General features: G+C 37.7%; 1 protein-coding gene across 3 annotated transcripts; it reads right to left on the bottom strand.

Moving 5' to 3' along the window:
• Positions 1–2: 2 nt before the first annotated feature.
• Positions 3–25,947, bottom strand: RIMOC1 (RAB7A interacting MON1-CCZ1 complex subunit 1). 3 transcript variants are annotated; one of them, XM_069556447.1, is made up of 7 exons: positions 25,619–25,947; positions 22,101–22,207; positions 19,963–20,106; positions 18,642–18,773; positions 14,422–14,536; positions 9,255–9,537; positions 3–1,789 (listed from the first exon to the last, which is right to left on the bottom strand). In XM_069556447.1, coding segments are annotated over exons 1-7 (882 nt in total). In that variant the 5' UTR covers positions 25,719–25,947; the 3' UTR covers positions 3–1,788. The 3 variants fall into 3 exon arrangements, with proteins under 3 accessions (XP_069412548.1, XP_069412547.1, XP_069412546.1); XM_069556446.1 differs by lacking the exon at positions 3–1,789 and adding an exon at positions 4,594–8,478; XM_069556445.1 differs by lacking the exon at positions 3–1,789 and having other exon boundaries at positions 8,704–9,537.

A 25,947-nucleotide genomic window follows, 5' to 3' on the forward strand; every position in this document is an offset into this window, starting at 1 on the left:
AGGTAACTGAAACATTCCTGTATATTGAAGCCACCAACTTGCTACACAATTACAGTTAATTTGCTTCATTTTGTTTCAGATTTTTAGGAGTTTTAATTTTTGATGTTATTTTTTAAAAACTGCAAAAATGTAGTATGTGATTCCCAAGCCAATGGACAAAATTCACCATATATTCGGAGAAGTCTAGTTTACATCCTGATCCCCTACATCTGATTCTGCTCCCCCATCTCCTCCTTTCACCATAGATAACCATTTTTAAAAGTTTTTTAAAATATAAACAAACAAGGTTATACAAACACATTTATCCTCTTTCTTAAATAGTACTGTATACCTTTCCCACCTTTCCACTTAATAATACCACTCCATAGCATTTTAAAGAAATATTCCTCTTTGCTTTATAAAGCTACATGCTACTCAGTCATGTGCATTTACCACGGTTTAATCTATTTTTAAACAGGGTATGCATAATATTTAGATGACTAATATTTATTAAACGCATCTGACTTGTGAGTTAAATGTGAGACCAAAAGTTAAGTGTGAGACCAGAAGCCCAGTAAATGAAGCTGAATGTTAACTGTGGAAGTTGGTATATTATAGCAGGTATATACACATTTGGAGGAAGGGGCTGAAAAACTTCTGAAAATTGTAGATTTTCTTCCAGCCATACTAACTGTAAACATTTAAGATGCCTATACAGTCAGCGATTTCCTCTCTGAAAGCTGCTTCCCACTTGGAATGCCAGCATTACTTGAACTAAGCAAACGTTAGTGAGTGCTCACTAGCCAGAACAAGAATCAGCCATTTGGGAATTCCCAGCCAGCCCAGTGGTTAGGATTCCGTGCTCATTGCCAAAAGCCTAATTTCAATCCCTGGGAACTAATATTCCAAAAGGGACGAGGCCAAAAGAAGGGGGAGTAAGTTATTCTGGTTGATGAGTAAGGCAGATAGTTACTTCAGTTGCTCAGTCATGTCTGACTATGCAACCCTAGGGACTATATAGCACACCAGGCTTCCCTGTCCAGAACCAACTCCAAGAGCTTGCTCACACTTACATCCTTTGAGTCCATGATGCCATCTAACCACATCTCATCCTTTATTGTCCCCTTCTCCTCCTGCCCCCAATCTTTTCCAGTATCAGGGTCTGTTCAAATCAGTGAGTTCTTTGCATCAGGTGGCCAAAGGACTGGAGTTTCACCTTCAGCATCAGTCCTTCCAATGTGTATTCAGGATGGATCTCCTTCGGAATGCACTGGTTGGATCTCCTTGCAGTCCAAGGGACTCAAGAGTCTTCTCCAACACCACAGTTCAAAAGCATCAATTCTTTGGCGCTCAGCTTTCTTTATAGTCCACTCTCACACCCATACATGACTAGTGGAAAAACAACAGCTTTGACTAGACAGACCTTTGTTCACAAAGTGTCACTGCTTTTTAATATGCTGTCTAGGTGGGTCATAACCTTTTCTTCCAAGCAGCAAGCGTCTTTTAATTTCATGGCTGCAGTCATCATCTGCAGTGATTTTGGAGCACCAAAATATAGTCTCTCACTGTTTCCATTGTTCCCCCATCTATTTGCCATGAAGTGATGGGGCCAGATGCCATGATCTTTGTTTTCTGAATGTTTAGTTTCAAGCCATCTTTTTCACTCTCCTTTCACTTTTATCAAGACTCTTTAGTTCTTTGCTTTCTATAAGGGTGATGTCATCTGCATATTTGAGGTTATTAGTATTTCTCCTGGCAATTTTGATTCCAGCTTGTACTTCATCCAGCCTGGCGTTTTGCATGACGTATTCTGCATATAAGTTAAATAAACAGGGTGATAATAAACAGACTTGACATACTCCTTTCCTGATTTGGAACCAGTCTGTTGTTACGTATCCAGTTCTAACTGTTCCATACAGATTTCTCAGGAGGCAGGTAAGGTGAATCAAGGTAATTTGGAAGCAGTCAAATAGGAGATGACAAGAATGAACATTGATTGACATTTTAGGAATCACTGAACTAAAATGGACTGCATTGGGTGAATTTAACTCAGATGACCATTTTATCTACTATGGTGGGCAAGAATCTCTTAGAAGAAATGGAGTAGCCCACATAGTCGATAAGAGTCCAAAATGCAATTCTTGGATGCAGTCTAAAAAATGACAGAATGATCTTTTGTTTGTTTCCAAGGCACACCATTCAATATCACAGTAATCTAAGTCTATGCCCTAACAGGTAATGCCAAAGAAGCTGAAGTTGAACAGTTTTATGAAGACCTACATAACCTTCTAGAACTAACACCCCAAAAAGATGTTCTTTTCATTATAGGGGACTGGAATGCAAAAGTAGGAAGTCAAGAGATACCTGGAGTAACCGGCAAATTTGGCCTTTGAAAACAAAATGAAGCAAGTCAAAGGTTAACAGAGTTTTGCCAAGAGAATGCACTGGTCATAGCAAACCCCCTCTTCCAAACAACACAAGAGAAGACTACATATGGACATCACCAGGTGGTTAATATCGGAATCAGATTGATTATATTCTTTGCAACCAAAGATGGAGAAGATCTATACAGTCAGCAAAAACAAGACCAGGAGCTGACTGTGGCTCAGATCATGAACTCCTTATTGTCAAATTCAGACTTAAATTGAAGATAGGTAGAACCACTAGACCATCCGTTTATGACCTAAATCAAATCCCTTCAGGTTATACAGTGGAAGTGACAAATAAATTCAAGGAATTAGACCTGACAGAGTGCCTGAAGAACTTGGACAAAGGTTCGTTACACTGAAAGGAGGCAGTGATCAAGACCATCTCCAAGAAAAAGAAATCCAAAAAAGGCAAAATGGTTATCTGAGGAGGCCTTACAAACAGATGAGCAAAGAAGAGAAGCTAAAGGCAAAGGAGAAAACGAAAGATATACCTATTTGAATGCAGAGTTCCAAAGAATTAGCATGGAGAGAAAATAAAGCCTTCCTCAGTGATCAATGCAAAGAAATAAGAGGAAAACAACAGAATGGAAAAAGATTAGAGATCTCTTCAAGAAAATTAAGAGATACCAAGGGAACATTTCATGCAAAGATGGGCACAATAAAGGACAGAAATGGTATGGACCTAACAGAAGCAGAAGATATTAAGAAGAGGTGGCATGATTACACAGAAGAACGATACAAAAAAGATCTCCATGACCCAGATAACCACGATGATGTGATCACTCATGTAGCGCTAGACATCCTGGAATGCAAAGTCAAGTGGGCCTTACAAAGCATCACCAGGAACAAAGCTAGTGGAGGTGATGGAATTCCAGTTGAGCTATTTCAAATCCTGAAAGATGATGCTGTGAAAGTGCTGCACTCAATATGCCAGCAAATTTGGAAAACTCAGCAGTGGCCACAGGACTGAAAAAGGTCAGTTTTCATTCCAATCCCAAAGAAAGGCAATGCCAAAGAATGTTCAAACTATGGCACAATTGCATCCATCTCACACACTGCCAAGTAATGCTCAAAATTCTCCAAGCCAGGTTTGAACAGTACATGAATCATGAACTTCCAGATGTTCAAGCTGGATTCAGAAAAGTCAGAGCAGCCAGAGATCAAATTGTCAGTATCCATTAGATCATTGAAAAAGCAAGAGAGTTCCAGAAAAACATCTACTTCTGCCTTATTGAATAAGCACTTCGAATATTAACTCGTTTTATTCTTCCAACCTGTGAAGTAGGTATGATTATTATTCCTGTGTTAAACAACAGAATGCTAAGGCACAAAAAGGTTAAATTTATATGGTGTCACAAAGCTAGGAAACAAGAGAGCTGGGGTTTAATCAAGCCTCTGGCTCTAGAACCCATATTCCTAACCACTAAACTACTCTGTCTGAAGGTTATCAGGATAATCTGAATATCAGAATAATACTGTCAATACATTATCAAACCAAACTTGAGTCCATTGCCTATATGCATTAAAGCCAATCTATTGACACTCAGATCGTGAAGGACAGTGTAGCATTTATTGCAGACACAAAACAAGAAGCATGCACCGTTAGTGTTCAAAAGAAGATTCCCAGATTCGCTGATGGCTTTCAGATACAGTTTTTTAAAGACGGAGTAAAGGGAGAGAGTTGCAAGGTACCTGATCAGCCTGTGGACATTCTTCTGATTGGTTGGTGGCAGTCAACAGCAACATCCTTCTGGTTCATATCAGTATGGGACCTATGTCCCTGTGGTCAGCCTACAATTTATCTTCTTCCATGTGGTGTGAGTTTGAGTATTTGCAAAACAGCCCAAAGCATATGGTTTATAACATTATCTATAACCCTTGAGGAGGAACTAAAGGTCCTTGACTTTGTTTAATGGCTCAATCATTATTTTGTCTTGTTTGACTGTTTCTGCATTTTCTCAGTTCTCTGATTAAATTTATATTTTGAACTTGGGGAAGGCCTTGGAAGCTGAAGTTCTTCTATGAAGAGGCAGGTAGAGGACATAGTGGGTGGAGGCGGCAATCTGTCTCATAAAGGCCTCATAAGGTTGTGCTTGGTTACAAACACTAAATTAAGATGATCAAAGTTTTCATTCCAATACAATACCCCGATATAAAAGAAAACAAAGAACAAACAAAAAACAAATATGGGATTATGGTTTTATTTTTTTTAAAAAATGTTATATGCTCCAAAACACTTTACTTGGAAATATTCACTAGAAGTAGGAAAACAAACAAACAACAGTACAGGACAGCAGCACAAATGCGTGATGCGCACTTTGACTATGGATGCGTTAGACGCATGTTAATGTAATACTTTCACAACATGACAGCTCATACTGTGTTAAAAAAAAAGAATATAAGAAAGCGATGCTAGAGAACTACGGAATCCTGTACTCTGTGCAGAAGGGATATCCTTATGGGAGCCAGAAAAGGAGCCCTGGAAGGTGGAGAAAAAAAGTGACAAGCGATCTACAACTAGCCTATCAGCCAGCTGTGAGTTTTTAAAAAATGGCATTAAAAAGAATCTGAGAAAGCCTTTAGAGACCATACCCCCATGTATTACAGAATTTCCAGTGGAGCTTACAGTTGGAACTTACTTGCCTTCACAAGGCAAGAAGGGAAATTTTATTGTGGGGTTTTAGCCATGACTCTCACCTCATCCTACTGAACACGAAGAAATAAGAGAAAGCCTCTGTCATGATGTGCACTTTAATCGGCGTCAAGCCAATTCACAGTAGCCAGAAACCCTACAAATGCAGCAAAGCAGACAAGCCTTTAACTAAGTCTCAAAGCCTAGTCAACATGGGAAAATTCATCCTGGAAGAGAACCATGCAAATTTAAGGATTATGAAAATTCCTTAAACAGAGTTAAAGTTTTAGTAACCCATCAAGGAGTTCAAAATGGAGAGGAACTCCAAGTGTAATAAATTCTACAAGGCCTTTAGGTTATCACTTACCCAACAGTAAGGCCCACATTGGAGACAAACCCTTTAAATGTGATCAAAATGAAAAGTCCTTAGGAAGTGATTCATTCTTTAATCCAGCATCAAAGCTTTCAAAGAGAAATTTTATGAATACACTGAATGTGAAATGGCGCATTTGATGGTGTTTAAACAGAGGGCAGACAAATGATGAAGTAGACAGGTGCTTGGAGGTGTCTTCCCAACCACCCTAAATAAAACAGCACCTTTCTTAAGAGTCACACTAACCCCATACCCTGCTTAATTATTCATAGCACTCATTACTCACCACACTATATTTTTACTTCTTAAAATGCATTAACTTCTTCCACTAGAATATAAACTCTGATGTTTTACAAAGCTATATTCTCAGTACTTAAGGATAAAACTTAGCATGTAGTAGGCACATGTTGATAAGTAAATTGTAATACTTTGATCAGTGAATTATAGTACCTTCCTTATGTGGAGTATTTGGTATTTTGAAGTTAATCCATTCTAAATGAAACAGAATTCACTTGGCAGGCTTTAACATATAAAAATGTACTGTTCATTGCTTCGTGATATATCACAGTAAAAAGCACTGTAACTGTTATGATCTACAAATTATTCTCCAATTGTGTGGGGGATGAAAAAGTTGTACAAGAAGCACCACAACAGTACCCTCATTAGTATACCAACCAGTGAGAGACCCAAAAGGGCTGTTTCACAAGGGTCATGAAGACAAACTTGAGTCTCTAGCTTCTGAAGACAAAGTTCTCTTTTTCCCTCTGGTTCTAAGTCTAAACAATACTTTACTCCTCTGAGGAATAATTCCTTCTTGGCCTTGCCAACCACTGGTACAAGAAGGCATGGCAGTTTGGAATCACATATCAGAAACCCTTTTGTGGCAGAGTTCAGCACTTAAGAATTATGTCTCTTATTAATTCAAACAGTGTAACTAAGGGCCTACCATTCATTAAGCACTATGCATAAAAATAAATTTTCAAAACATGGAATTTGTCAACTCTTAAGAAAAATGACTATAAAGCCATATAATCAGTGTGATAACATGGGAGGGAAAGATTCAGGAAGGGAAGATTCAGGGAGCAGAAACAAAGAAACTTGTAACTTTGACTGAAAAGGGCTGAAAAAAGCCTTACAGACACAGTATCACTGGGGCCGAGTCCTAAAGGAAAAATATTCCCTTAGCCACAAAGAAGGGCAACGCATCCCAGTTAGAAGTAACGATAATAACAAAGGAAAAAAAAAAACCACACAGCACATTGGGAAAGGAACTGGTACACTTGTGACTGATCATGATGCTCCAAAAGGGGTGGAGAGAGGATGGGTAGTCTGTGATTTAAATCTTCATGCTTAGAAAGCATAAAGGCATTTTCATAGCAAAACCTGTTAAAGACTGAATTAAATAAAAATCTTTTTAGCTGTGTGAGGATAAACAAGAGATAGAGATAGGGAGAAAGTCTCCACTTGTCCCAAGAGGTTCTATCAGAACATTTATCAAAAAGGAGCCTAAGGAACACTGTACTAGAATATGATCACACAAGAAGAGCTGCAGAGATGAGACTGGCAAGGTAGGCAGAAGAAAGCAGATTACAGCATTCTGTGTTGCCTTGCTTTGTGGAAGATCAAAAGAAAACATCAACTGGAAAGGATTTTAGATGAAAGATGAAGATTAGTTGTGTGTGAGCATGTTAAATTTAAAATTACTGTGGGATGTCTAAGTGAAGATATTTAATAGGCAATTAGAAAGAAGGTTTAGAGAGCAGAAGTTGGGATTCAAAGTACAGGTTTGGGAGTCAGCCTAACATTACAGGTGGTAAAGCCATGGTTATGAATAACATCACATAGAGGTATAGTTGATCCTTGAACAATGAGGGGATTAGGGATGAATCCTCCTGGCAGTAAAAAATCAGAATATAACTTATAGTCAGCCATCCATACTGTAACTCCTCCATATCTGAGGATATGACCAACTGCTGGTTGTGTAGAAGTATAGTATTAACTATTGAAAAAAAAATTTATAGGCAGTCCCATGTAGTTCAAAGTTCAAACTTGCATTGTTCAAGGGTCAACTGTATTTAGAGTAAGTAAAAAAGAAAAAAAAGGAGAAAGGTAGGAAGTAAATAGGGGAGGAGGAGGAAAAAGAGAAAAAGGATAGTACTTTGGGAAATAGTAATACCCACAGGGTACAGACAGGAAAAAAGAGAAGCCCTGGGAAAAAGGAGGAAGTCGGCAGAAAGAAAAGGTGGGGAAACCGGTGGAGAGGAAAAGAGGTGGAGACCTCTTTTCCTCGAAAAAGTGGGAAAATGAGTAGGGCAAAGCGGGGAAACAGAGACTGACCTCCTCATAGTCTCTATTTCCTGTTAAAATAAGACTAAGAGCCATGTGCTAGGGGAGGAGACATATGGCCAGAGAAAAATGATGAGGCAAGTCAGAGGTGTGTGTGAGCCACAATGGGAAAGGGACAAATTAATGACTTATGCTGAGGGCTCTTCTAAACTTGAAGGTGAGATACCTAGAGTGACTCCACTTTGAAGGGCTGCAGGAACTTCACATGGAATTCAGTATCCCAGAAAATGATAGGATTAATTCAATATGGAGAGAAGGGTTGAAGAATGATTAGGCTGAAGGACAAGAGGAAGATGGGATCTGAAGGGACTGTGGAAAGCTCTTCATGTGGTGTCCCAGAAAACCAAGGCTGGACAGGGAAGGAAGAACACTCTGAAAGGGGCTGATGGTGAGGAGAAAAGTAGTAGTAAGAGGAGGCTCTGAAGAAGCAAAAGAGATAAGAAAGAAGTAAGAGAGGGAGAAAAATCAACAAAAATGAGGAAGTAAAAAGTTGGAAAGATGAAAACGTCATTAGTTACTGAAATTGAAGATTTCAGAAACAGAGGATGGTGATATTCATGGAGTGGCCATGGGAGTCAAGTTCCTGGAATGTGATGAAGTCAATGGCCCAGAGACTGAGGATACCGGCAAGGTATCAGACAGGTCATCCCTAGATGACAACAGGAACTGAGGTAGACAGAAAGACTGTCAGTGAGATACCAGGCTGGCCTTTAACACCCCTACAATCAAAGACAGAAAATATTAAAATTTCAGAATGTATGAAAAGATGTGCCCTAAGACACATGACTAATGGCAGGCTAACCTAATGGTTTTATCTTCATTATTCGGTTAATAAACCATGCATATTCTTTTAAACTAAAGAAGAAAAATCATTTTAAAATTTTTATAAAATGCCTAACACTAAAAATTTTAAATGCCATTAGTACTATGTAGTGAAACAAAAATTCTTCTGTGGAGTCTTTAATTATTTATCTTACTCTGAAAATGGTACATGGATACAAGTCACAGTTTTTCATTTTGCCAATTTTTAAATACACCCATAGCATATATCCAAAGCAAAGAGGTGACCTGATTTTAATCTCTAAAGTGTAGCAAACTTCGAGAGGGAGACTAAAAAAAAATGTAAAAACAGTTAAAATGTTCAGTTTTATGTTATGTATATTGTACCACAATAAAAAAAAATCTGAAGTATTAATAACAGAAAAAATCTTTATAGAGATAGATTGGATTCCTTCTTAATATTAGTCATAGGATATCTGTAGTTCAGGCTGAGTTAGAATAATATAAATGCCATTTCAGAAATTAAAGAATCATTCCTTCACAGGTTTAAGAATATACAGTGAAGACGTAATGGCATTTAAAAAGGGGTAACCATGCTGGCTATCTTTATGTAGTGTAATGTTCACAAATTCAGTATCATTATGTCTTCTTTTCTGGAATTTTCATTTCCTGAGTCTTTTTGTTTTTCTGTTTGAAAAGGACTAGAAGAACTTACTAGTTAGTGTGATGCTGAAAGAAGTTTAAAATTTGTTTTGCATTTGTTGTATTCCATTCTTGTTCTTTCAGGGGTCCTTCGCATACAAATACATACTTTTTCAAAATTTTCTCTCCTACTTCTCGAAAATCCAAAGGTTCTTTGTGTGCGGCGTAGCTTGCTCCAGAAACGCCAGTATCCATTTCATGATTTTCCGGCTGTTGATCTGCACAATGCTTCAATCCCCAGTAACACATTTCTCCACTGTACATCATAGCCAGCAAATGAATGTCACTAAATATTCCTAGAAAAGTCATTTAAGTTGAGAGATTAGAATTTAAAAACTTTAAAAGAAACCCTCATGATTAAGACTCTAATAAAATCCTTTTATATCATTTGGCATTTTCCCTTCTCATTTAACAGTTATACTTAGAAAAACCAAGTATCACTTAATATAATCCTCATTTCATTGATACTTCCATCTCTACTTTATAAAAGAAGCCAAATCCCACCCTCCCCAAAAATTATTTTTAAAGAATCATTTAGGTTCGTGTATTCACCTTTCTGGGATCATCTTTAGGATCTATTTGAAAATCTAAATTAATGGAACCTCTCCCAGAAATATGCATTCCATATTCCACATACTACTCCGAGATTCCCCCAGTCCCATTCATGAACAGAACTTTTATTTAGGGGGTATATTCAAGGATCAGTAATACAGTTCCTATATTTCTATAATACAATCCTGCATAATCATGTCCCTTAGAGGCCATATAATTTGAAATAACTGAAGGTGTTATATTGTATCCAAGATGCTTCATCTTCTCAGGAAAAAGGAATACACTGCAGGATTTCCATCAAAAATTGAAAGCATGATTGCAGAAAAAGGCAATTATATGATTAAACATTTATGACACAGAGTTTATTAATTTGATATATTTTTTAAAAAACCCTAAAATAGTAAAGATTTGGGGATAAATGATCAACTTTGTACAACTCACCAAAGCTCTTTAAACCTCAGTTTGCAAAACTCAGGATTCCACATGCCCTAATTATTTCATGGAATTTTAACGAGCTTTTGTTCTGAGATTTTTTTCTCTTTAACTATGAAGAAATGAAGTGAAAAGAAAAGATTATGGGTAATATGCCTTGTACTTATTATTTTGTACATATTACCCATAATCATTTCTTTTTCACTTCATTTCTTCATAGTTAAAAGATCAAAATCTTCAGAGAAAAAGCTAGAATAGCATTAGATATTATTCAGAATGTAAAAAGAAACAGACCTAGAATCTGAGAGGATCTGGATAAAAATCACTAACTTTGTGTAACTCCTCAAAGCTCTTTAGGCCCCAGTTTGCAAAAATCAAGATTCCACATGCTCTCCTTAATTTCATGCAGTTTTTTTTAAGGAATAGTTGGTGGGGTTTCCCCCAACCCTAATTAATAATTTTCACTCCAGAATTATATTTCATATTAGATAGGGCATTTCATCGAATGCGTATCCTTTCTCATTTTTGTGATCTTACACCCTAATTATTCCTAAAAAGACTGGTAAAGTAAGGAGATAGGAGCAAAACTGAATGAAAGGTTAAACTTTTAAGTAGACTAGACCTTTAGAAGGAGAGCTGAACTAAGACCCACAAAGTGAGGCCACATGGGGAAGATAAGTGTTTACTTAAGGGAGATCTGGCAGCCAGTTTACATGCAACTCTAAGCTAGCCTCATCCTTTATACTAACAAGGAGTGACAGCTAAGAAAGGTACACAGATATCGCATAGGAAGGTGTCTCTGAGGAGCAAAAGAACAGCTATATACTAAAAAATGTTTCTGAAAATTCACTAGAATCACCTGGAGAACATGCTGAAATGCTGGTTGCTGGATTCCCACCTCCAAAACTTGCAGATTCAGGTATGGGATTGCATCTATGAATCTGCATTTTTAACAAAGACTTAGAATCTACGGTGAGGCTGCTGGTCCATAAACTATGCTAAACTATTGTTTCAAAATACCAAGGAAAGAGATGAACAACATAAAAAATACTATTCCTCCCTCCCTACTCTCTCAAGGAATCGATTACTCTCTAGTTATACTGTTTTTGGTGCTATAAATTTTGATTTTTCTGCTAAGTTCAGCATGGTTTTCAATAAAATACTTCACTATTTACTGTTCATATGCTCAGTGAACATGTATGTGAGAGTGGGGGATGAAGGGAGGGAGAGGATGAATAATCCATGAAGAGTGATGGCAGAGACTTTTATGTTAAAAAAAAAAAAGTGGCCATACTGGCATTCTCTAGAAGCAGTGATGTCTAAATCTGACTGCATCATAATTACAGGAAGTAATAAAAATAGATTCCTGGACTCCAGATATTGAATCAGAACCTTAAGGTGATACACAGAATATCATCAGTATTAAAAAATACATCAGTATTTTTTAATAAGCTACCCAGGCAATTAGTGATCTCAATTCAGAGCTTCTCCTTCAAGACATCTGAAATTCAAGTTCTGGGCTAAGCAATGAGCCAAAGGCTGCCAGGATGGGTGGCTGTTAGTGGCATATAAAGGGCATAAACCAAGGATGCACACAGCTGAACAGTCTTTTAACCTATTTAACTCCAGGGTTATAGTGACAAGGCTATTTTTATAAGGGCCCACAGAATAAAGAAACACAGAAATGAAATAAAAAGGTTTACTGAATACATTACTTGATAATTTCTAAAAGCAAAAAATTTAATGGCATACAGGTAATGGTCAAAGGACAAAATGATCTCACCTTCTAAAAAGACATAAAAATCACTGAAAGCATACATTGTTTTGAGTTTTATCAAAAATCAGGCAAACTATCATTAAGATCTGGCCAAAAAAGTTTTGATGATTCTTAAAGAACTTTCCACTCTAATTAGCATTAAGAACTATTCTGGGGCTTCCCTGGTGGCTCAGTGGCAAAGAATTCACCTGCCAACGCAGGAAAGACAGGTTTGATCCCTGATCTGGCAAGATCCCACATGCCGCAGAGCAACTAAAGCCTATGAGCCACAACTACTGAGACTGTGCTCTAGAACCCGCAGCCCCCAATTACTGAAGCCCCCGTGCCCTAGAGCCCTGCTCCACAACAACAAAAACCGTTCTAATGAGAGGCCCGTGCATTGCAACTAGAGAGTAGCCCCCTGTTCACAGCAACTAGAGAAAAGCCTGTGCAACAACGAAGATACAGCACAGCCAAAAAAAGGAAAAAAATTATTATTCCGAATTATGTTTTTTATACTGGCTAACAAAATTTAAAAAAAAGCAAAAACCTTAAAACCACTCCACCAGGGTCTGAAGAGTAATTTAGCCTATGAAAAGTAGGCTTCCTGGCTACTAGTCTACATCTCAAGGAATCAAGTAGGGAGGAACAAACTGCTTTAGTTGGGAGCAAGCCAACACCAAGAGGACTGACTCCTGTGGCAAAACTGCTAGGGAGCTGATTTTACTTCCTTGTTTCCTGGAAAAAAAAAAGAGACCCTATCTGTGCCTTTGATTCCCCTGTTGAAGAGGCAATGGAAGGTAGAGGCAAGTGTAATCAATTATAATCCAAAAGAAGACCAGTATCACAAGGATAGTGATTAAAAAAAATTCCAGGCCATGAAAATATATAACTTTATGACTAGAAATGGGAGAATAAGGGAAATATTTTGCCTTTGTCTTTGACTTTAAGTAGCTTTAATGTCCATCTCTGCTTTTTCTTTTAAATCAATCCATGCAGGTGAGGAAATTTTAGAAAGTTCATTTTCAATGCAGCTAATCAATTCACTAGTTACCTGGAATAAATACGTCTCATGAATAAATCAAAACACATTTGTCAAAACACCATGTCTGTCAAAACATCATGCTCACTGAAGGAGCACTTTATATCCACAACAAGTTTTTTTTAAGGACAAGCCATTTGCCTGAATAAACTGAAAGGAAACTTTTAGACACCAGTAGCCAGTCATATATGTTAATGGCACTTAATTCACAGTGGTTTTTTTTTTCCATGCAATGTTTTCTAATAGAAAGGAAAAGTCTACAGCAGTTAACAAAGAAGAATTAAAACACACTTTTAAAATTAAGACACAGAATTTTCCCTAATAAGTTTTCTTGTTCTTCCCATGTTTGATTTTTCTCATCAAAATTCCCCAGAATTTCACATGAAGTATAAAAGAAAGTTTGCATATATAATCTAACATCTTTCATCAGCTATGTGACCTTACCAGGCTTACAGGACCTCAGTTCTTCCATTTGTAAAAAGAGACACTAAAACTAAATGGTTCTTCCCTCTCAAACCTCAGTCTAAAACCTAAATGATGTTCTACTTCCAGTTCCAAACATTTTTAAGTGCACAGATGTTTATGACAGAAACCAGTAGGTACCATCCAACATGCACTCTTCCCTTCTTTCTTAGTCAAGAGACTTTACTAGGGATGGCAACGTATAATGTAAAGGGCAATACATCCCAGATTCCCTTCTAGCTATATGAAGCTCTGTGATTAAATTCTGGCCAGTGCAATGTTGGCAGAAGTATTCTCAGTATTGTAACAAGCTTCTAAGAAGGCTGTAAGAAAGACCTGGCTGAAAGAAAATTCCTTTTGCCATTCCTAGAGACTGAAACATAGCTGAAGCAGAAGGAACGCCAGCAGCATCTTGAGACACTGAAAATGGAAGCAATGTCCTCAACAGGGATGCTTGCTGCACAACTCTGGCAAATACTGTTTATATGAATTCTATAAAGCACATCCCTCTGAAGTTGCAGGGCTCTACTTCAAAAGATGATACAGGAAAAAGATAGGAATCTGATGCCATGAAGCCACCATAACCAGTTGTGGACCCTTTTTAAGTGAAAAAGCAGTAAATTTCTTCTTGTTTTGAAGTTACTTCTAGTCCCTGTTACAAGAAGCCAAACCTAGAGCCTGAGCAGGGCTGGGTGGGGATGCAAAGAAAGTAAAAGCAACATGATAAATTAATTTCTTTAAGCTATTAAACAGAGATTAGCAGTAATTTTATGTATTACATGAGAAGACTTCCAATTTTTAAAAAAGCCTTTTATTATTGTTTTGTCTGTAATGTAAACCTTGAAATTTACTTAAATCATTTAAATCTAAGAAACATTTTAAAATCTTAAAATGCTCTGAAACACTTAGAAAACTGAAAAAAAGAAATCATATTACCTTCACTTAGTAACTTAGCTGTGTCTAGGTCTTGGAAAGAAGCTCCTTCATTTAACTGGATGGGACACCGAAAATTCAGCATCTGTAGTAAGTAACTGATTCCATCAACAAGATACTAAATGAAAGTCAAAAACAAAGAATCCAGGTTATTAAATACAGAGCTATAGAAACTTCAAATGTTAATATTTCTACTCAGGAGACTACTGGCTAATAGTTATTACTAGATATGTCTTATGGTTATTGCATTACAATGCTGTAAGGACCCACTACCTTGAAATTTTTTAAAGGGTATTTTAAAGTATAACCCTCCAATTAGTAAAAGGGTATGGGGGAAAAAACCTTCAAGGATCACAGCCTTGTTGTGGTGAAGGGGCTTTTGTAACTCATGAACCATGCTGTGCAGAGCCATACAATATAGGTGAGTCATAATGAAGATGGATGGGTCAAAATGTGGTCTACTGGAGGAGGACATGGCAACCCACTCCAGTATTCTTGACTTAAGAACCCTATGAAGAGTATAAAAAGGCAAAAAGGTATGACACTTGAAGATAAGACCCCAAGGTTAAAAGGTGTCTAACATGCTACTGGGCAGAGCAACTACTAATAGCCCCAGAAAGAATGAAGCAGCTGGGCCAAAGCAAAAATGATGCCAGTAGAGGATGTCTCTGCTGATGAAAAGTATGGTCCAATCTATAAAGAACAAAGCTGCATTGGAACTTGGAATGTAAGGTCCATGAATCAAGGTAAATTGGATGTAGTCAAGCAGGAGGTGGCAAGATTGAACATCAACATCTTAGGAATCAGTGAACTAAAATGGTCAGGAATGGGTGGATTTAATTCAGGTGACCATTATATCTACTACTGTGGGCAGCAACTCCTTAGAAGCAATGGAATAACCCTCAGGGAGTCCAAAATGCAGTACTTGGGTAAACTTCAAAAATGACAGAATGATCTTGGTTCCCTTCCAAGGCAAAACATTCAACATTCATAGTAATCCCAGTGTACACTCCAACCACTGATGCCAAAGAAGCTGAAATTGAATGGTTCTATGATGACCTACAAGAACTTCTAGAATTATCACCAAAAAAAAAAAAAAAAAAAAAGATGTCCTTTCTATCACAAGGGACTAGAATGCAAAAGTAGGAAGTCAAGAGATACTCAGAATAACAAGCAAGTTTGGCCTTGGAGTAGAAAATGAAGCAAGGCAAAAGCTAACAGAATTCCGTCAAGAAAACATGCTGGTCATAGCAAACACCCTTTTCCAACAACACGGGAGACAGCTCTACACATGGACATCACCATCATCAGATGGTCAATACCAAAATTAAACTGATTATGTTCTTTGCAGGTAAGGATGGAGAAGCTCTATACAGTCAGCAAAAATAAGACCTGGAGCTGACTGTGGCTCAGATCATGAGCTACTTATTGCAAAATTCAAGCTTAAATTGAAGAAAGTAGGGAAAACCGCTAGACCATTGAAGCATGACCTAATCAAATCCCTCATGATTATACAGTGGAGGTGACAAACAGATTCAAGGGATTAAATCTGGTAGACAGAGTGCCTGAAGACCTATGGACAGAAGTTCATAACATTATACAGGAGGCAGTGACCAACACCATCCCAGAGAAAAAGAAATGCAAGAAGACAAAGTGATTGTCTGAGGAAGCTTTACAAATTGCTGTGAAAAGAAGAAAAGTGAAAGGCAAGGGAAAAAGGAAAAGATATACCAAACTGAATGCAGAATTCCAAAAAAGAGCAGGGAGAGGTAAGAAGGCCTTCTTAAATGAAAAATGCAAAGAAATAGAGGAAAAAACAGAATGGGAAAGACTAGAGATATCGTCAAAAAAATGAGGGACATCCAGCAAACATTTCATGCAAGGATGGGCATGATAAAGGACAAAAATGGCATGGACCTAACAGAAACAGAAGAGATTAAAGAGGTGGCAAGAATATACAGAACTATACAAAAAGGTCTTAATGACCCAGATAACCACTATGGTGTGATCACTAGAGCCAGACATCCTGGAGTGCGACGTCAAGTGGCCCTCAGGAAGCATTACTATGGACAAAGCTAGTGAAGGTGATGGAATTCCAGCTGAGCTATTTCAAATCCTAAAGATGGTGCTGTGAAAGTGCTATCCTCAATATGCCAGCAAATTTGGAAAATTCAGCAGTGGCCACAGGACTGGCAAAGATCAGTATTCATTTCAATCCCAAAGAGCAGCAATGCCAAATAATGTTTCAACAATCGCAAAATTGCACTCTTACACGCTAGTATAACAAGGCTATACTCAAAATCCTTCAAGCTAGGCTTCAGCAGTACCTGAACCAAGAATTTTCTGATGTACAAGCTGGGTTTAGAAACGGCAAAGAAACCAGAGACTAATGTGCCATCAATTTGCTGGATCACGAAGAAAGCAAAGGAGTTCCAGAAAAACATCTCCTTCTACTTCATTGACTACACTAAAGTCTTTGTGTGGATCATAACAAACTATGGAAATTTCTTAAAGAGATGGGAATATCAGACCACCTTACCTGCCTCCTGAGAAACCTGTATGCAGATCAAGAAGCAACAGTTGGAACCTTACATGGAACAACTGATGGCTTCAAAATAGGAAAAGGAGGATGTCAAGGCTGTTTATTGTCACCTGCTTATTTAACTTATATGTAGAGTACATGTACATGATGTGAAATGCCAGGCTGTATGAAGTTCAAGCTGAACTCAAGACAGCCAGAAGTATCAACAACCTCAGACGTGAAGATCATACCACTCTAATGGCAGAAAGCAAAGAGGAACTAAAGAGCCTCTTCATGAAGGTGAAAGAAGAGAGTGAAAAAGCTGGCCTGAAACTGAGCACTAAAAAAATACCAAAATCAAGGCATCTGGTCCCATCACTTCATGCCAAATAGAATGTAAAAAAGTGAAAACAGTGACAGATTTTATTTTCTTGAGCTCCAGAATCACTGCAGACAATAACTGCAGCCATGAAATTAAAAGACATCTGCTTCTGGAAGGAAACCTATGGTAAAGTTAGACAGTATATTAAAAAGCAGAGATATCACTTTGATGATAAAGGCTCCCATATGGTCAAAGCTATAGTTTTTCCATAAGTCACGTATGAATGTGAGAGTTGGACCATAAAGGAAGTTGAAGGCCGAAGAATTGATGCTGTTGAGCTATGGTGCTGGTGAAGACTCCTGAGAGTCCCTTGGACTACAAGATCAAACTAAAGGAAATCAACCCTGAATATTCACTGGAATGACTTATGCTGAAGCTGAAGCTCCAACACTTTGGCCACGTGATGGGAAGAGTCAACTCACTAGAAAAGACCCTGATGCTGGGAAAGTCTGAAGGCAACAGGAGAGAATCAGATGGTTAGATAGCATCATCAACTCAACAGACATGAATATGAGCAAACTCTGGGATATAGTGGAGGACAGAAGAGCCTCACATGCTACATTCCACGGGTTACAGAGTCAGACACAACTTAGGGGCTAAACAACAAGGAAAAAAAAATCACTAACCAAGAACACATGATTCAGTAACATACTTGTCAAAAATGTCATCGGAGGAAGAAATCAATAAAGATAATCAAGATATGTTCAATAAGAACTTGTTAAAAATATGGATACACTTACTATAATTTAGAAATACTACAATCAAATTTTTACATCTGAAACTGTGACCTCTTATTTGCAGGCCCACATAAACTGTGTGTACAACCAACCCAAGATAGGAAGAATCCACAGTGATACAAATATTAAGACAGGATCTTTGCATTTACTAATTTGCTCAGAAAAATCAAGAAAAATCAGAGAGCCACAATTTTCTAAGAGCAGGGTCATGTGGAATCTTTAGGAGTGATCTGCTAATAGAAAGAGGCTCACTACCAAGTTTTGTTTTCTTCAGGCCAAAAAATATGCTTAGAAATTAATACAGATTATCTGTCTTATATCATAAAGAATAAAAATCTGGGACTTAAAGTGTAAAACTTTCCAGTTTACAAAGGATTTTCACATGTTATTTCATGGTTTTTCTTTTCCACATTATTTAATCTTCACAGTAATTCCAATTTAAGATTACAGAGCTGATAAGTACAGGCCTGGAATGAAAACCCAGACCCTTTGACTCCTTGGTTCTTAATCCTATATTAAAGACAGATTTTAGAAACATTTAAATGCCAACAATCAAATATGTATGAGGAATTTGCCTTTTTACCTTTTTAAGTAAGCTAGATTTTCTTGTGAGCCATTCTCTCCTTTTGGTCAGAGAATGACAATACATGTAAAGTAGGGCTCCTCGCCTCCAGGAGAGACATTCCAGGAGTTCATCTCCAAGCAAATCGCAGTGCTGAAATACAACAAAGACTCAGTTAAAAAGAGAAACTTCATGTCTGTAAAAATAAAAACTAAATTTCAAAATACTGAGAAATTAAAAATATTCATTTCATAAAATCTGCCCTTTATTTAGCAACCTACACAGGAATGACTTACTTTGAATCAATTAGAAATATAGACATCTACTGCTACATAAAAATTAAAATAACTACTCTAATTTACAAGTATTTCTAGAAAATTGATATTCAACTATTTAAGTAACTAAATCTTCTAATGTATTTCAAATGTAAGTATTCCATAGTCTGATGGAAAAAATAAGTTTTTAGAAACATATATATGTTACTCGAAACATTTTCTACTACTACTAAATTAAAATAATGAAAAGATTTGTACAAAAAATACTTTAAATGAATCACACTTTTATTATGTGGTAATCATTTAAAACTTGGGATTATTTATTTACACAGTATTCCCTGATGAAACAGAGAGCAACAAAGATATCTCGATAGAGACAGCCAGCAGATAGTTGAAGATGAGAAATTATTTGCCTGAATGAATGGATTTCCCTGCTGATCCAGGGGTTTATAGTAGTCAGGGCTAGATACAAAAATCTGGGGAATCATCGAAATAGAGACAGCAGTAAAAAGTGTGTGGACAAGTTGTCAAACAAAGACAAAATAGAAACTATCAGAGGATTAAGGAGATATTCTTGGGGAGTGCCTATGTTTCCAGAATGGGAGAAAGGTGAGATGCTTAGAAAGAGAAAGAGCAAGGCTTCTCAGAGATGAAGAGAAGCATGAAAGGCCTTTAGGGATGTTACGATCCCTGGAAAGACAGCAAATGTCTAGGAGGAAGTGGACTGTGAAAGAACCAGAGAGGTGGTCATTAAGATTACTAGGAACCTTCAAGAAAACATAGCATCTGCAAAAGTAAAGGGAGTAGAAATAGCAAATGTGCATCTTTAGAAAATGACTATGCACTGTGTATAACTTCAATATAGAAAATGTTCTGAAACATATTTATAAAAATGGATACTTTAGTTTTGACATTAGTCTGAAACGTTCAACTCTCATATATCCCTCCTTCAGTCAATTTAAAACAGAGACAAAGACACATTTAAGAAGGAAAAAACACAGAACCTAAGGGTAGCACAGCAGGAATTAGCAGCATTCCACCATAACTCATAGTTGTGCAAAACTTACTTTTGGAAGCATATTATTTTCTTGAACCAAAATTTCTGGTTCTGAAAGAAAATTGATCAACTCTTTTACTTTCTGTGAAGAATCTTCAGGAAAATCTTCATCTACTAGCTTGTTCTCCTCAAAATACGTCATGTCCAAAATAGCCTGAAGTAAGAGAGAAAAAAGTATAAAAGATTTGAATTAGAATGAATAACTCTTACAGTTTAATCTTACAAATATTCTTTGCGACCACATGGACTGTAGTCCGCCAGGCTCCTCTGTCCATGGGGTTTTTCAGGCAATAACACTAGAATGGGTTGTCATTTCCTTCTCCAAGGGATCTTCCCAGGGATCGAACCTGCATCTCCTGCATTGTGGGTGGATTCTTTACCTGCCGAGTCATCAGGGAAGCTCCACTAGTCCTATCTATAAATATAATCTAAGACGAATTTATAGTAAACTTCATAAGATTTAACTAAATACTGATTTAAGATAATCCAGCTTTCCTCAAAAAATAAAATGGATATTTATGTTTTAATTCAGGTAAGTTAATAATATATAATTATAAAAAGGTTTTTATATTCTTTGTTATTTGCATATATTACTTTCTGAACATTTTCTAAATGCCTGCCATATCAAGAAAAGGTCACTACCTCCAGTTTTGTACACTGAATCTTCAAAGGATTACCTGTTTCCCCAAATGAAGAGTCAGCTCTTTCAAACTACTCAGTCCCTTGTCTCTGTTTAATCTACTTGATGAAGACTAAGGAAACTGAGTTCTACTATTAGTTCTATCTAACCAACCAACACAAGTCATATTTTACTTCTTTTTTAAAGCCTCAGTTGCTTCATTGACAAATTGTCTTTTAAAGTCCCTGGCCTTGAGGATAAAATGAATTAACAGATGTAAATCACTTAGAATATGACCTAGCACACAGCACTACTTAAGTGACAGGTGCTGTTGTGTTAGAAGGCTTAAGCCAGGAAGGGAGAGATCGTCATCCTAAGGAAAAGGACCTGTTGATTTAGAACCACAAGTAAGCTCCAGAAAGGTTTGAGGAATTTTAATTATATCTCTAATTCTTTTGCCTTATTCTCAGAAATAAGTTAAAAGTGTTTACAGCTCTCCTATATGAAAGAAGTAAGATAAACAGGGAACCTTCTGAAAGGAAAGAAAGCAAGTGAAGGAAATTTCTCCCGAGCTGCAATAGCTCTCTGGGGTTTGTGGGTACTTGTCAGAGGCTCATTCAACCACATCTGAAAGCAGAAACTATGTCCATGTATCTCCTAACAGAAAGCAATGTCAGGCAGCTAAGTGCTATGAATGTGTGTTTTGGAAACTTGACTAAGTTTACTCTTATTCCTATAACTGTTATTTCCTATTACAACTTCATCTTTATTATCCCCTGGCAATCAAGTAAGGGCATATGAAGCACTCTGTCAACTATAAAGTGCTATATAAATGATAGCTACTATAATAAAATTATGTTTTTGGGGGGGTTTTGCTTTTTTATTGTGCTGCACAAATGCAAGATCTTAGTTCCCTGATGGAATTCCATCAGGGTGGAGCCTGTGCCCTCTGCAATGGAAGAACAGAGTCTTAACCACTACAACGCCAGGGAAGTCCCTCAAAATTATGTTTATTAATGTGAACTTGCCTCAGCAGTTTGAGAAAACCTAGAAAACAGATCTTGTCCATAGAGAGGTCTGAATTTGAAAGAAAAGGGAAAGAAGAAGGGGGAACAGTTTTCTGTTCTTATGGACTTGCATAACAAAAGCACAGGTAGTCAAGCGAAGAATCCAAAGGAAAGGTAAATTTCAGGGGAAAAAAAAAAAATAACCAGAGGCCTTATAGAAACCTCCATTCCCTCTAACCTTTCAGAGCTTGGAAATTGCGCACATGAGTATTTTGCTTAATTATCTATACAGGGAAGCAATATTGTTATCTGTAAGATTTTTCCCCTGACTTTATAATCCACACATCCAATAAACTTTACTTTTTTGCAAACTGCCTCACAGTTTCAAGTCTATATGCCTTATACATAGTTTTTTGAACAAAAACATTTTAAATAAAGAACATTAAACCTAAATTTTGGAGTCAACCCTCTTAAGTAAGCAACCTGCCCCCACAATATGTCAGAAACCATCTGATTCGGTACCTGTGTGTACAGTTCTAGAAGATTTGATGGGGTTGAACATTCTTTGTCTTCTCCACACTGAAGTTTCAATTTTTCTAGAGCTGCAGAGGCGCGAATTAAAAAGTGATCTATAAGAGATAAAAATATGATTACTTCACTGAGTTTCAGGTGCCTTTTAAACAACAACAACAAAAAGCTACATTATCTAAAATGATAAAATTAATACAACATAGTAGTATCTTTTGTAAAACATTAAGTATATCATAATGCCTAACTCTACTTAAATTTATCATGGAAATTTTTTCTTAAAAGCTGGACTTAAAACTTTCTAGATTCAGTTGCCATTTCTTAAGCACAATCTGCCTGTACTTTCACAATGTTTATGATATTGACATATTCAAAATGTTTAACCATTAAATTTAAAACTTTTATTGGAAGAGTACAAATAATACACATAAATCTATAGAAAGGACTTCCACTAAAAACTTATAATTTCATAAATACATTCTGTGAAGGAAAAAGACTGATTAAACCAAATGCCTCATAAAATGTAAGTGCTGTTAGTTATGAAATTATAACTCTATAATTATACTTACATATTTATGTATACAAATAGCTGTTGTAAGTAAAATTACACAATATACCTGAGTAGTTTATTTCTTAAAAACCTAGAAATCAAAACCTGGACAAAATTAAACTAAATATTTCTGATACACCCTCTAAAAGCAACTCATCCTCACTTTCCCTCTACAGTGTCTAATTTACTCCTTTTTCCTTTTGCTTCTATGGTTTCACCTTTTCTTATGAATTTTTCCTCCCTAACCTACAAATTGTCCATATGCATCCAAGGTGCTATCCACCTTTGTGCGTCCTGGGTTGGGAAGAACCCCTGGAGGAGGGCATGGCAACCCATTTCAGTATTCTTGCCTGGAGAATCCTCATGGACAGAGGAGCCTGGCAGGCTACAGTTCAAACAGCTGCAAAGCGTTGGACACTGAGCAACTAAGCACACACACACACCATCGAAAAAAAAAGCCCAACATCAAGACAGTTAGATCCTTGAGACTGCCCCTCGGTAGCTTTCTCCTGAAATATATAACCTTTTCCCCTCACTGGTAAACGGACAATGTAGGACCTGGTGAGGGTCCATTTGATCCAGCCTCAGCACCTACACAAGTAGGTAAGCAGATCAGTGTTGAAACAAAAGCACCACCAGTTTAAGTTACGTCTGTTGGCAGTAATACAACAATCTTAAACTTTCCCTGGTAAGGACGAACCTGTATCTAGACCAGATTCTGAATGCTTTAAGGTCCACTATTCACCTAAATTGAAAACTACTTCTTCAGCACTGCTTTCCTATCTAGTCTAGAAGTATCTCAGTCTAGAAGTATCACCCATACAGCTCAGGAAAAAAGATTCTACTGTGAACTGAAATGGTTTGGAACATGACACCCCTCAGGAGCTTCTTTAAACACTGAGTTGATATTTTTTTTCTTAATTTGCCGGATTATTTTAAATGTAAAGACCTGCAATGAATTCATCAAACCATTGATGAAGGAGCATTTCACATGAATTCATGGCATAATTAGCGAAGTGGAGGGATAATGGTTCACCATTTTAGAAAATTTTTATGAAATGTAGAACTCTTCCTAACCATTCAGTCAAAATAGTGACTGACAAAGCAAAGATAAGAGATTCTAACATAGTCCCCAGAAAAAGTCCCTCTAATGGTATATTTCCATATAGTAAACACATTGTGCTTGTACAATGAGAAATAAATGAACCAAAATTGACCAGTAGTACAAAGGAGAGTATTCTTACATGGACTAGTGTCTGGCTGTATCTGATCAAATTCAAAAACTACAGGAACTATCAATCCTACAACCTAACATAAATATCATTAAAAAACACATTTTTACTGTGTATTATTTTTGCTGTATTGGAAAATACAAGTTCAAATACATGGAACTATGTTTTAGTTAAACTTCATAAAATAAGAAAATCTTGCTAGTAATACTGAACAGTTCAGAACGTGGACCACTATTATTGCAATTCTAGTACATTTCAGAACTTTAAAGCCTCCGAACAAGAATATATACTTTACTTTTCAGCCCTCACTCCAGACTGGATTAAAGTACTCTTCCACTGGAAAATGCGAATGACTTTTGGGTTTACTGGTAAGTGAATAGCACTTTCATCTCTTCAGACTGGTTCTAATGGAGCTGGAGTGGGGTGGAAATCACTGAATAGTTTATTTAGAAGTAACTTAGATACACTTTCAGACAATAGCTACTAGAATAGCTACTACCGTCCATGAACTAAAATTATTCATGTGATTCACTTACCACAAACCAAAAAAGGAAACTACTTCAGGGTAGTCTTGTGGATTTTTAAGAACAGACCCCTAAGAAAAGAAAATCCAGCAAATAATCTTGTATGGAACTAGAGCCATTTTATCATGGACCCTATTCAATAAATTCACCAACTATTCAATCGCTTTGGAAAATGTTCCACTACTATCTCTGACTCCGAAGACAATGAGACACCCCACAAAAAATTTTTTTAAACTTTCTATGTGTAGTAAAGGTGCAAAACTCGGTAAGAATGTAGAAACCTATAGGCAGCTGGTAAGTAACGAAAAAGAGCAAACGTCGAGGTGATTCTGTGTCAGTCTTTCCTAAGGAAACCGCTTGAGTGAGTGAAGTCGCTCAGTAGTGTCCGACTCTTTGCGACCCCATGGACTGTAGGAGCCTACCATGCTCCTCTGTCCATGGGATTTTCCAGGCAAGAATACTGGAGTGGGTTGCCATTTCCTTCTCCAGAGGATCTTCCCGACCCAGGGATTGAACCCAGGTCTTCCGCATTGTAGGCAGACGCTTTACTGTCTGAGCCACCAGGGAAGTCCAAGGAAACCGCTTAGATATTTCAAAAACAAACAAACAAACAAACAAAACCGCTATTCCAATACAGACAGGGCCCTTGTGACAAGTGAGGTGATGAACGTGAGAGAATCGTTTTAATTATGCCAATGTAAATCTCTTCTGTAGACTACTGTTTACAGTTGAGTTTAGACTCCAAAACACAACACAAAAATTTACAACGTAGCAATGAAAAAGTAGAACTATTATACACGCCAAACTATCTTTACGACATGCAAAACTATCATTACTTATTTGCGTACCATCATCCAACTTTAACCACTCATTTAAACTTTCCTGTGTACTTTCATCCGGATTTCGCCCTTTTGCCAGTCGCCACCGAGACAGTTAAAGACAAGAAGCACTGATTTGCCTGAGATTTCAGCGGTTTTCGCGGGTTATGAAAAACCTGGTCTGGAAGTAAACGCCTTTGCCTTAAAGCAATGTGAGCTCCTGGAGGTAGACAAGAGACCGCCCAGCTAGGGCCAGAAGCGCAACACCTTCAGTAGTTCTGGCCTGGAATCCATAGACTACAGGCCGCAGCCTCAGCCCCTATGGCCGTCGAGAGCCAGCTCCGAACAACCGCCCGCCTGCCCGCCTCCCTCTCCTCAGCTCCCTCACCATCTTCGCCGGCGGCTTCGCTAAGTTGTTGTATGTGGGCCTGAGCCAGGTCTCCGAGTTCCTCCACTCGCCTCGCCACACTAGAGCTTGCGGCCGCCATGGCCACAACGGGCGGGCGCGCCCAGTCACGTGACCGCCCCGGCCCGCGGTCACCTGATCCCGTGGTGCGGGCGGGGCTGCTCTGGGCGGAGCTCTCTTGGTTGGTGGGAGGGGACCCCAGTTCCGAGAAAGGGCTGGCTCAGGCCCGCAAAGGTTGTTCTGGGTTACCCTCTTCCTCTCGGACTTCTTCCACAGCCCTGAGTAAGCACTTTGAGTACGGCATTGATGTC

The sequence above is a fragment of the Ovis canadensis genome, chromosome 16 (genome assembly GCF_042477335.2).
Source record: "Ovis canadensis isolate MfBH-ARS-UI-01 breed Bighorn chromosome 16, ARS-UI_OviCan_v2, whole genome shotgun sequence".
NCBI classification, from domain to species: domain Eukaryota; kingdom Metazoa; phylum Chordata; class Mammalia; order Artiodactyla; family Bovidae; genus Ovis; species Ovis canadensis.

Excerpts from the sequence above, each read along its gene's own strand:
- RIMOC1 (XM_069556447.1), bottom strand. The coding sequence starts at position 25,718 with ATGGCGGCCGCAAGCTCTAGTGTGGCGAGGCGAGTGGAGGAACTCGGA. Across the intron at positions 22,208-25,618 it reads CGAAGCCGCCGGCGAAGATG|ATCACTTTTTAATTCGCGCC; the intron begins GTGAGGGAGCTG and ends TATCTCTTATAG. Across the intron at positions 9,538-14,421 it reads AGCTAAGTTACTAAGTGAAG|GAATATTTAGTGACATTCAT; the intron begins GTAATATGATTT and ends TGACTTTTCTAG.